General features: G+C 40.2%; 1 protein-coding gene across 4 annotated transcripts in view; it reads left to right on the top strand.

The window, feature by feature from the left end:
* Positions 1-1,533: 1,533 nt before the first annotated feature.
* TBC1D15 (TBC1 domain family member 15) overlaps positions 1,534-12,208 on the top strand; it is a 70,041-nt gene continuing 59,366 nt past the window's right edge. The window contains exon 1 of one of the 4 annotated variants that reach the window (XM_063074601.1): positions 1,534-1,616. In XM_063074601.1, the coding sequence (XP_062930671.1) occupies positions 1,587-1,616 (30 nt within the window). In that variant the 5' untranslated portion in view covers positions 1,534-1,586. Of the gene's footprint in view, positions 1,617-1,754; positions 1,831-1,888; positions 1,910-12,208 lie in introns of those variants that run through there. The other 3 variants (XM_063074602.1, XM_063074600.1, XM_063074603.1) reach the window with 3 other exon arrangements.

The following is a 12,208-nucleotide window of genomic DNA, read 5'->3' as shown; positions in this document are numbered from 1 at the left end:
GGCAATTGGAGGATGAGGCTTAAGAAGATCAACAAGTGGCAGATGAACCTGGAATGCCAAGCAGGCTTTTAAATGAGAAGCCTTTAGTTCCCAAGCTTATCATATAATAACATTTATTGAGCAGTCTATTCCTGGCACTGTGCTAAGAGTTTCAACCTTACTCCAAAACACAGAATCTAAAAAAACACATTAAATTTTTTCTATAACTACACGTCATCACTCTGAACTCGTGTAAAATTTAAATTGTGTCATTATTAGGACCCTCCACTCCACATCCAAGATTATATGAAGGTTCTGGGGGCCTTCCTCCGTCCATTACATTTGGGGTAGGATCTCTAGTCTTCACTCAATGCCGGTTACTGCTAATATGTTCATTTTCCCACCTCATTCGTCCCTTGCAGGTGAGCTGCTTTGCTGATTCAAGGCCAAGCTTGGGCATGGGGGTCTTGGTTGTGGTTGGAATCTCTGATGCCTTGTGTGCAGCCATTCCTACCTAAGGCCTGGCCACCTCCCTCACCTATTAAGTTCCTGATAGTCAGAGAACCTGCAACCCTCCTTTTCTGTTGTTCCTTCGGTTGCCATTTACCTCAACCAAATTCAAAAGCCTCTAACTTCTCTCCACTGTGTGAAAATAGAACTACCTCAATGGGCACAGGTGTTTTTGGTTCAAGGGGCTTTTTTCTGTCCTGGGGCCAAAGAAGTCCCAGCTCTTGTGTCAGAGCTACAAAGGGTGTAGTATTTAATCATTCTTTACATTCTTTTACAGCACTGAGAAGAAATCAAATTCTTACCTTACTATTTTTATAAATCATCTTACCACATATGCACTGTCCTATGAGATTCCTACAACCATTCCATGCGTGGATAATTCTAACTCTACATCCTGAAGCTTGAATTCAGAAACTTGTTTCAAGTCACACAGCTGCTAAGTAACTGTATAGGAGCTATAAACCATGTACCTTGGACTCTGGAGCAATGAGGGCGTGGTATCATCAAAGTTCCTATCAAAATACCTCGCTCAAGGTCTTGTGTGAATGGCAGTGACCAGACGCAAATTCAGAAACCTCATATACAGTGGGGAGAAGTGTCCATGTGTGTGCCTCAAACAGAGGGCTGGGGTTTCTTTAATCCTCACCACAACGGTACTATCTCTATTTTACAATGAAGAAACTGAGATTCAGAGCGTGCTGGTGACAGGCATAAGGCCACAAAGCCAGGACCATGTTCGCTGGTTCCCAATACGGTGTTCTTTCCATCACACCAAACTGACGTAGCTTGCGATAGACTCGGAGTCTCGTTCTCCAGGAAAACCCCAACACAGATACGATTCTGCTAAGGGACCTCCTAGGAGAAATAAATTGGCACATGCGCAGTCCTGCGCTAGAGACTCCACCCTAGCGGTCTCGAGCCATACTCAGCACGCATGCGTCAGACCGCTCCTCTCGCACCGCCCCTTTCTTCTGCTTTATTCCCGCCATTCCCCGCCCCTTCCCCCCCGGATGTCATTCTATTTTTGCCGGATGTTGTTGTGAGTCAGAGAGACACGTGAGACGCTGCTACGTCATCACCAGGCACGCGCAGGAAACATGGCGGCGGCGGGTGTTGTGAGCGGGAAGGTAGGTAACGGCCCCGGGTGAACACCCCTGCTTTTCTGTCGCTTGGTGGTGCTTTTGCTGTCTGGGGATCGGTCGGGTAGGGACACAAGGGCCTTTCCGCATCAGGAACAACCCGTGGTGGATGTGGGAGAAGAAAGCTTGGTGGTGTCAGCTGTTCACCCAAGAATGCCTGTTCAGCGGGGAGTTAGAGACTCGGTTCCTGCTCCATGGCCCGGTAGGCCTCGGCGTTCTTATTGCTATGCCCTGCCCCAAAGCAGGGAGGCTTTATTCGTATTATTTTTGCTAATAGACAGGTGCGTTCCTTAGTTCCTTTTTTTTTTCCTGACTAGTTCCTAGTTCTTTATGTCTATTCTCCTGACTGTACGTCTTTTCTCTCTTTGAGGCGTTGGCCTGTCTTGCCCGTCTTTCTTTGCTTCACTGTATTGAAGGAGCCTATACCTCCTTCGGGAGCAGCTGGGTGCTTGGAAGAAAAGAGTGTATTGGGTCCCTTTTATCAAACTGCAGTTAGTTGATGGTTATGAGCAGCAGGGCATTTTTCTACTGAGGGAGCTAGACATTTACCATCCTACCCTTGTCTAGGAAGGCATTTGTTAAAGTATTTGTTTCCTAGACGTCTCCGTGATGTTTCCGTGGAGGTATCTGTCGTGCTGTTTTATGCAGGTGGTCAGCGACACCCTCCTAGGTCTTTTGGAACTAGGATCAGGTGCGGAGGAAATTTCGTTGTATAGGGCCTATTCACCTTCCGAGGGCACGTCTTACGCATGTTTAGGGCTGTTAGTTTTATGACACGCCACTGGCAGCATTTCCCAGTGCGGGAGTATTTCGTAAACTGCTGGGACTGACTGGTGATGAGTCATCGAACACTAAGGGCTATTTTCTCGTTGCAGATAGCTTCTTGTGTTCCTTGGGTTTCACTCATGTTCTCTCTCCTGCCTTCTCCACTCCATTTTGAATTACTGGACAGCGTTCGTTGTTTGGTGTATGGAGTCCTAGACTAGGTGGCAAAATAACAAATATGGGCTTAGTTTTGCTGTTAATCTGAGGTGTGACCTTGGGAAATTCGGCAGTTATGACTTCTGTCCTTCATGTTTTTATCTGCGGAATGGAGGTGATGCCAATTATTATTTCTTATATGGTAGTTGTTAAGCTTACGTGAAATAATAAAAACGTAAAAAAAAGATTGCATGCTTGTCCGTATGGGCTCTTTTAAATGATACGTTGGTTATCGTTTTTTGGATTATTCCTACTTCTCGGCTGTGTTATCAGTTTTTTTTTTTTTTTATATTTAGGGGGAATGCTGCTCCTCTCCCAAATCCTGCTATCATGACCAGCAGAACCCACTTATTCTTCTCTCAATAAGTTCATGTATGGTTTAATGGCATCATCAGTCACCTGGTTGTATGTAAAACAAACTTGGAAGCATCTGTTTATATAACAGTACTGTCCAGTCAGTAACAAAGTCCTACTGGTTCAACTTCAAGAGCTTTCTTAATTTTCTGTATCTTCTTTACCCTCAGTGTGTAATTCAGGCTTTTAGTCTGCTTCTAGTGTTGAGTTATTTGCTGACTTTTCTCCTTGTCTACAGTCTGCACACAGTCTCTACACCACCACTGTAGTTATTTTGTTAATGCACAAATCTGATTTTATTCTTGTTTTAAAAAACAAACCTTGTTACTGTCAAATAGTAATCAAAGATGGTTAACATGGCATAAAAAGACATGTTACCTTATGCTTCCTACTTCCCAATATTGTTTCTTTGGGAAAGGGGATAGGGAAGAAAATGTGGTGGGTGGGTGGGTGGGTGGGTGTGTGTGTGTGTGTGTTTATTTTGTTTATTCCCCCTTCCCCCCAAGTTTTGTTGACTTTTCTCTAGTGTCTTGAACATATGTAATACAGTTATAGTAATGCTTTAATATCCTTCTCTACTAATTTTATTATTTGTGTTATCTTGTGATCATTTTTTTTTTTTTTTCAAAGATGACTGGTAAGAGGATCTTAACCCTTGACTTGGTGTTGTCAGCACCACGCTCAGCCAGTGAGCGAACCGGCCATTCCTATGTATAGGGATCCGAACCCATGGCCTTGGTCTTATCAGCACCACACTCTCCTGAGTGAGCCACGGGCTGGCCCTTGTGATCATTTTAATTGAGTGATGTTTCTGCTTATTGTATTTTCCCAGCTCTTAGCATACATGAATGAGAATTTTTTTGTTTTGTTTTTCTTTTTTTTTGGTGGCTGGCAAGTATCAGCACCATGCTCTAGCTAACTGAGCTAACCACCCAGCCCCTTGGTGGTAATTTTTTTTTTTTTTTACCAGAAGTCAGGTACTATGAATTCTGTTTTGTTGGGTTGTAGATATTTTTGTGTTCCAATTAAATATTCTTTTATTTTCTTTTTTAAAAATTAATTCATTTTTTAATTTATTGAAACATAATTGTACATATCTGTGGGGTACAGTGTTGAATATCAGTGCTTGTGTGCAATATGTGATACTCAAATTAGTATATTCAACCTTACACATTGTAATCATTTTTTGTGGCCCTTTATATCAATCAATTTCTCGCTAATCTCTTGTCTCACTCCCCCTTTCCCACCACTGGTGGCCTCGTGTCTGTTTTCATCTGTTGAAAGTTCAATGAATTATTGTGACCGTTGTATCTTTCTTTCTTTTTTTTTGTTTATTTTTTAAGCTCCTGCTTATGAGTGAGGGCATATGGTATTTGTCTCTTTGTGCCTGGCTTTTTTCATTTAACATAATTTTCTCTAAGTTCATCCATGTTGCTGCAAATGGCAGAATTTCAATCTTTTTTATGGTGGAGTAGTATTCCATTGAGTATGTATATCACATCTTTTTTTTTTTTTTTTTTTAAAGATGACCTGTAAGGGGATCTTAACCCTTGACTTGGTGTTGTCAGTACCACGCTCAGCCAGTGAGCTAACCGGCCATCCCTATTTGGAATCCGAACCTGTGGCCTTGGTGTTATCAGCACCGCACTCTCCTGAGTGAGCCACGGGCCGGCCCTACCACATCTTTCTTATGGACATTTAAGTTGGTTCCAACTCTAGGCCATTTTAAGTAGAGCTGTGAAAAACATGAGAGTGCAGGTATCCCTTCAATATGATGATTTCCATTCCTTTGGGTATATAACCAGCAGTGGGATTGCTGGATCATATGAAAGTTCTATCTGTAGTTGTTTGAGGAACCTCCATACTGTTTTCCATAATGGCTGCATTGATGTGCAGTCCCACCAACAGTGTGTTGGTTCCCCTTTCTCCACATCTTCGTCAGCATTTGTTATTCTATCTTTCTGATGATAGCCAGTCTGACTTGGGTGAGATGATATCTCATTGTGGTTTTGATTTACATTATCCTGATGCTTAGTGATGTTGAGCATTTTTTCGTGTGTCTCTTGGCCATTCGTATATCTTCCATTGAGAAATGTCTACTCGTCTCTCTTGCCCGTTTTTAATCAGGTTACTTGTTTTTTTACTGTTGAGTTGCTTGCATATTCTGGATATTAATCTCTTGTTGGATGCATAATTTGCAAAAATTTTTTCCCATTTTGTAGGTTGTCTTTTCACTCTGTTAGTTCTTTTGCCATGCAGAAGCTTTTAGTTTGATATAATCCCACTTGTTTTATTTTTTCTTTTGTTGCCTGTGCATTAGGTGTCTTATTCATAAAGTCTTTGCCAAGTCCTCTTTCCTGAAGTGTTTCCTCTACGTTTTCTTTTAAGCATTTTATAGTTTCTGGTCTTATTTTTAAGTCTTTAATCTATTTTGATTTGATTTTGGTATTTGTTGAGAGTTAACAGGTCTAGTAGTTTCATTTTTCTACTTATGGATGTCCAGTTTTCTTAGCACTGTTTCTTGAACAGTCAGTCTTTTCCCCAACGTATGTTCTTAGTGCTTTTGTCAAAGATCAGTCAGCTGTAAGTTTGTGAATTGATTTCTGGGTTCTGTATTCTGTTCCATTGGTCTGAATGTTACCGTATCTTCGTAGTATAATTTGAAATCAGGTAGTATAATGCCTCTGGCTTTATTTCTTTTGCTGAGGATTGCTTTGGCTATTGGCCTCCTCTGTTGTTCTATCAGAATGTTAGGATTTTTTTTTTTTTTTAAATTTCTGTGAAGAATGTCATTGGTATATTGATGGGGATTGCACTGAATCTGTAGATCCCTTCTGTAGATCCCTTGGCTACTATGAACGTTTTCCCTGTTAATGTTAATTCTTCCAATCCAAGAGTGTGGAATGTCTTTCCATCTTTTTGTATTCCCTTTAATTTCTTTTATCAGTGATTTGTAGTTCTCATTGTAGTGATCTTTCACCACCTTGGTTAAATTGATTCCTAGGTATTTTATTTTTTTGGTGACAATTGTAAATGGGCTGATTTTTTTTTTTTTTTTTTTTGCATGTTGATTTTGTATCCTACAACTTTACTGAAATCGTTTATCAACTCTAAGATTTTTTTTTTTTTTAGACTCTTTAGGCTTTTCTATATATGGGATCATGTTATCTGCCAAAAAGGACAGGTTGATTTCGTCTTTTCCAATCTGGATGCCCTTTATTTTTTTCTTTTGCCTGATTGCTCTGGCTCGTACTTCCAATACTATGTTAAATAGGAGTGGTGGGAGTGAGTATCCTTGTCCTGTTCCTGTTCTTAAAGGAAAAGCTTTCAGCTTCCGCACTCAGGATGATATTGTAGGTGGGTTTGTCATATATGGCTTTTATTGTGTTGAGATACTTTCCTTCCATACCTAATTTGCCAAGAGTCTTTGTCAGGAAAGGATGTTGAATTATATAAAATGCTTTTTGTGTGTGTATTGAGATGATTATGAGTTTTGTCTTCAATTTTGTTGATGTGGTGTATCACATTTATTGACTTGCATATGTTGAACCATCCTTGCGTTCCTGGGATGAATCCCATTTGAACATGGTGTATAATTTTTTTAATGTGTTGTATTCTATTTGCAAATATTTTGTTGAGGATTTTTACATCTGTGTTCATCAAAAATATTGGCCTGTAGTTTCCTTTTTTAGAACTCATCAGAGATATTGGTCTGTAGTTTTCTTTTGTTGTCATATCTTTGTCTGGTTTGGGTATCAGGGTGTTGCTGGCTTCATAGTATGAGTTTGTGAGAATGGCCTCTATTTCAAGTTTTTTGGAATAGTTTGAAGAGAATTCATATTAATTCTTCTTTAAAGGTTTGGTAGGATTCAGCAGTAAAGCCATCTGGTCCTGGGCTTTTCTTTGTTGGGAAGCTGCTGATGACTGTACCAATCTTATTGTTTGCCAATTGGTCTGTTTGGGTTTTCTGTTTCTTCTTAGTTCAGTCTTGATAGTTTGTGTCCAGAAATTTATCTTTCTCCAGGTTTTCAAATTTGTTGGCATATAGTTGTTTATAATAGTTTCTGATGATTTTTTGTATTTTTGTGGCATTGGTTGTAATGTCTCCTTTTTCATTTCTGATTTTTGTTATTTAGGTCTTTTTTTTTTTTTTTTTTTTTTTTTTTTTTAGACTAAGCCTAGTTAATGCTTTGTCTGTTTTGTTTATCTTCTCAAAAAATCAACTTTTTGTTTCATTGATCTTTTGTATCTTTTTTGGGTTCTCTATTTCATTTAATCTGCTCTTGTCTTAATTATTTCTTCCCATCTGCCAGTTTGGGGTTTGTATTCTTCTTGTTTTTCTAGTTCTTTGAGATATAGCATTAGGTTGCTTATTTGAAATCTTTTTATTCTTTAGATGTACCATTTATTGCAATAAACATTCCTTTTAGTAGTGCCTTTGCTGTGTCCCACAGGTTTTGGTGTGATGTGTCTTTATTTTCATTAGTTGCAAGAAATTTAGTGATGTCCTGTTTAATTTTTTCTTGGTCCATAGGTTGTTCAGGAGCGTGGTGTTTTCATTTCCATTTGTTTGTATAGTTTCCAAAGTTTTGCTTGTTCTTGATTTCTAGTTTTAATCCATTGTGGTCTGAGAAGAAACTTGAAATTATTTCAGTTTTAAAAAACTTGTTGAGACTTGATTTTTGACCCAATATGTGGTCTATCCTGGAGAATATTCCATGTGCTGGTGAGAAGAACATATATTCTGTAGTTGTTGGATGAAATGTTCTGTATATATCTGTCAAATCCAAACGGTCTAAAGTGTAATTTTAATTCTGTGTTTCTCTGTTGATTTGTTGCTAGATGATCCGTCCATTGCTGAGAGAGGGATGTTCCAGTTCCCAGCTATTATCATATTGGGGTCTATCTCTTTCTTTAGGTGCAATAGTGTTTGCTTTACATCTCTGTGTTCTCTGGTATTGGGTGCATATATGTTTATGATTGTTATGTCTTCTTGCTGGATAGATCCCATTATCATTGTATTATGGCTTTCTTTGTCTGTTTTTATGGTTTTTGGGTTAAAGTCTATTTTATCTGATATAAGAATAGCTGCTCCTCCCTGTTTTTGGTTTCCATTTGTGTGGTATACCTTTTTCTATCCCATCACTATTAGTCTGTGTGTGTCTTTACAGGCCAGGCAAGTCTCTTGTAGACAGGATATAGTTGGGTCTAGCTTTTTAATCCAGTTAGTCTGTGTCTTTTGAATTTAACCCATTTACATTTAGGGTTTTATTAAAATGTATTGTCTTACTCATGGCATTTAATTGCCTTTTGTATGGTTTATTTAAATATTTTCGTTCCTTTCTTTTCCTTCTGTGTTTATATCTGTGTTTGTTTTTTGAGGTAGTATGGTATAGGTTCTTTGTCTTTCTCATTTGCATATCTGTTCTCCCAGTGATGTTTCTTCTTTCTCTTGTATCTATGTGGTGATTATTGTTTTTTGGGTTCCAGGTGCAGGACTCTCAAAGATTTCTTGTAGAGCTGGTCACATAGTGTAGACTTGGTCATGTACTCCTGCAGCTTTTTGGGAAATACACTATTTCCCCTTTATTTCTGAAGGATAGCCTTCAGGGATAGCCTTGCTAGATACAGTATTCTTGAATGGCAGGAGGGTTTTTTTTAAATTTTGTTTTTAGTACATTGAATCATCTTGTTCTCTTCTGGCCTGTTGGGTTTCTGCTGAGATGTCTGCTGTTAGTCTGATGAGGACTACCTTATAGGAGACTTGGCACTTTTCTCTTGCTGTCTTTAGGATTCTCTCTTTGCCTCTGAATTTTGACAGTTTGGCTACAATGTGTCTGAGAGAGAACCTTTTTGGATTGAATCTGTTGGGGGTCTTTGAGCTGCTTAGTTCTGGAAGTCTGTATCTCTACCAATACCTGGGAAGTTTTCCACTGTTTATTTCACTGAGTATGTTTTCAGTCTTTTTTCTTTTCTGCTCCCCTTCTGGAACACCCATGATTCAGATATTTGTGGGCTTAAGATTGTCTGATAGGCTCTCATAGATTGTTTTTTTAATTTTGTCTGCATGGGTTATTTTGAAAAGACTGTCTTCAAGATCAGAAATTCTTCTTCTTGCTATAAACTGCTGCTCACACTCTCAATTGTAGTTTTTATTTCATTGAGTGAGTCTTTCAGTTCAAGGAGTTTTGCAACATTCTTTTTAATGGTGTTTATCTCTTTGTAAATTTCCTCCTTCAAATCATGGCTTAGGGCCGGCCAGTGACTCACTTGGGAGAGTGCTGCTGATAGCACCAGGGCCACGGGTTAGGATCCCTATATAGGGATGGCTGGTTGGCTCACTTGGGAGAGCGTGGTGCTAACAACACCAAGTCAAGTGTCAAGATCCTCTTACCAATCATTTTATAAAAGAAAAAAAAAAATCCTAGATTGTTTTTTCCATCTAGTTGTGTTGTCTGAGTCTTCTCGTATCTGAGTTTAAGATTGTTACTTGGGATTTCTTTTCAGACATTTTAATAGTTTTCTGTGTTGGGTCAGTTATTTGAGAATTACAGTATTCCTTTGGTGGTGTCATATTTTCTTATCTTTTCATATTTCTCATATTCCTATGTTCATGTCCGGTCATTTGGGGGAGTGGTTGCTTCTTCTATTACTCTTGGTGACTATTGAGAAGAGAGACTCCCTCCTTTAGATTTGTTGTATATTGCCTTTGGGTGGGGTGCTTTTGTTTTGGTTCTGGGTAGACTCAGCTGTCTCATTAGTTCTATGTAGGCTCAGTGGTTTCAAGTAGAGTTGGTAGTTCCGGTGGGCACAGGCAGCTACATCTGTTGCTGGGGCAGTGTGGGTAGGTGGAGTGGCTGGGGCCATGCAGGCAGCTGGATGGTTGGGCTTACGCATGCAGGTTGGGCTGTGTGGGTGGCTGTGGTAGCTGGGACCCCACTGGTGGCTGGATGTCTGGGGCCACACAGCATCTGGAGTGGTGTGGGTTGGCCAGATGGCTGGGCCCATGTGTGGAGGTGGGGCTGTGAGAACATCTGGGGCAGCTAGGGCTGCATGGCAGTTAGACGGCAGAGCCCACATAGTATGGTGGGGTTTGTATGGGCAGCCAGGTGACTGGGCCAATGTTAGCAGGTGGAGCTGTGTGGGCAGCCTGGCGGTTGGGACTGTGTGTGTGTTTGGGTCCATGTGTGTGATTGAGGTGGTTAGGGCTGCATGGTCAGCTAGATGGCTGGGCGTATGTGAGTGGGTGGGGCGGCATGCCTGGCTGGTCAGTTGGGCCCAGGTGGACCATGCAGGTGGCTGGGCAGTTGGGGTCACATGGATGGTTGGGGTTGTGCAGGCTGCTGGGCAGGGTTATGTGGGTGGCATGGGTGTGCTGTGTAGGATGAACTGCTGTTCAGGGAGAATGCCATGGCTCTGGGACTAGACAGTGGCATAGGCGACTACAGTGGTGGTGAAGGCAGGCTGGGGTAGGAGCAGGAGGAGGGTTATTGTTGGGAAATGTTCATGTCTGAGCAGATTCTTTTCACCACAAGGGAAAATTCTTCCTGGCTGATCCTGGTGTTGGAGATGTGATGGCTGAATCCATGTACCTCTTTCTCTTCTCTACACCACCCTGCTTGGTTTTTGTGCTCCACAGGGTCCTCACCTGGCTCTTACTACCTTCCCACGCTCTCCCACCAATGACCTCCCCTGTACTTAGCTGTCCATTTCTTGCTCTGGGCCTTCTTTGTGGGAGGATTGTGTGTTGGGTACTTCAAGTCTTCCATCTTGCCCCACCTTTCCTGCCTGTAAAATATTCTTGAGTATTGTCCTAGAATGCTCTTATGTTACAGTTTGATACTTTTGGTTCTTTTAACCTTTGTTATAAGGTATCAGCCCACTGTTTAGTGTAGAACTAATTTTGCCTCTCCGCTTGAGGTAAGATTATTCTGAATGCTCTACGTGTTGCTTTGCGAATTATGAGTTTTCCCACTGTTGCTGGTGTGAACAGCTGTGAGAACCTGCAGATTGTTTCTTCTAATGGTTTTAGGTGGCTTTCCTCTATTCCCTTCTTACCTGGGGTAGTTTACTGACACACATGCACTGATTGGTACTCTCCTGAATACTTGAGGAAGTCTCTGCTGATCTCTTGAGTTCCCTGTCTGTGTACTTCTTTCTTCTCTGGTACTCTGTCCTATGAACTCCAGCTGTCTTGTTATTCCCTGATTCCCACTGGATACCTTCTGTGTTTTCTCTTCCAGTGCTGTGGCTGGAAACTCTCAAGACAGTAAGCTAGGGCAGTTGTATGGTTCACTGTCTCACTTTATTTGTATTCTTTCAGCAGTTAATGTTTTTCAGTGCCTGATGGGTGGTGTCTTGAAAACCATCATTTCATAGATTTGGTCTTTTTTTCATTTAGTTAAAAAAAAAAATTTTTTTTTTTTTTTGGTGGGAAGTTAAATCTTGTGTCTGTTGCTCCATCTTGGCTGGAAGTGGAAGTTGTTATATAGGGTTTATTTTTTTGTTTGTTTCTTTTTCCTTTCTGTTTCTTTGTACATCTTTTTTTCACCCCTTTGGTCCTAGACTGGATATTTGACCATGCTCCAAATTTGTTTCCTTTGTTGTTATAAACTCTTAAGACGGTCTTTTTCTCCCAGGGTTTTTGTTAATAACCTTTTCCTTCCTATTGGTCTGCATAAATTCTTTTCTGTACCTTCTGAGAGGCAATACTCTTAGCAAGACATTCAAGAATTTTTATCAGATGCTCTGTATTTAGAGAATGTGCCAATAGGTATTTAGTTAGCTAAAGGTCATAATCACATTCATAGTGTGGCTTTGTACCGATTTGTGATTTATGTTAAAGTGTGTTCCCCCCATCTCATTGGTAGTCTGTATGTACTCCCACAACAATAGCATTCCTTTCTCCTTTTTTTTCCTTTTTCTTTGTCTCTCTCTCTCTCTCTCTCTTTTTTTCAGGTTCACTTGGTGATAGATGGTGCTATTGCCTCAAATCTTCTGCTTGATCTGTCCTTCCTCCCTTTCTTTTTCTCAAGGTATATTTTTCCATTGTTGAATTTGCGTCATGATTTCCATCGTACAGTATGTCTCTAGTACACTTGAGATTTGGTTTACATACTATTTAAAACTTTATATTTTGTGTTTATCACCAGTAAGTTTTAGCATTTTTATTGTAAAACAAAACTGATACAGAAAATCATACTTATCATGTAGCTTAATGAGTCATAGGCAAACATCCTTGTAAC

This window comes from Cynocephalus volans, chromosome 12, assembly GCF_027409185.1.
Source record: "Cynocephalus volans isolate mCynVol1 chromosome 12, mCynVol1.pri, whole genome shotgun sequence".
NCBI lineage: Eukaryota > Metazoa > Chordata > Mammalia > Dermoptera > Cynocephalidae > Cynocephalus > Cynocephalus volans.
The sequence above is the reverse complement of the archived record's forward strand: the minus strand, read 5'-3'. Positions and strand labels throughout refer to the sequence as shown.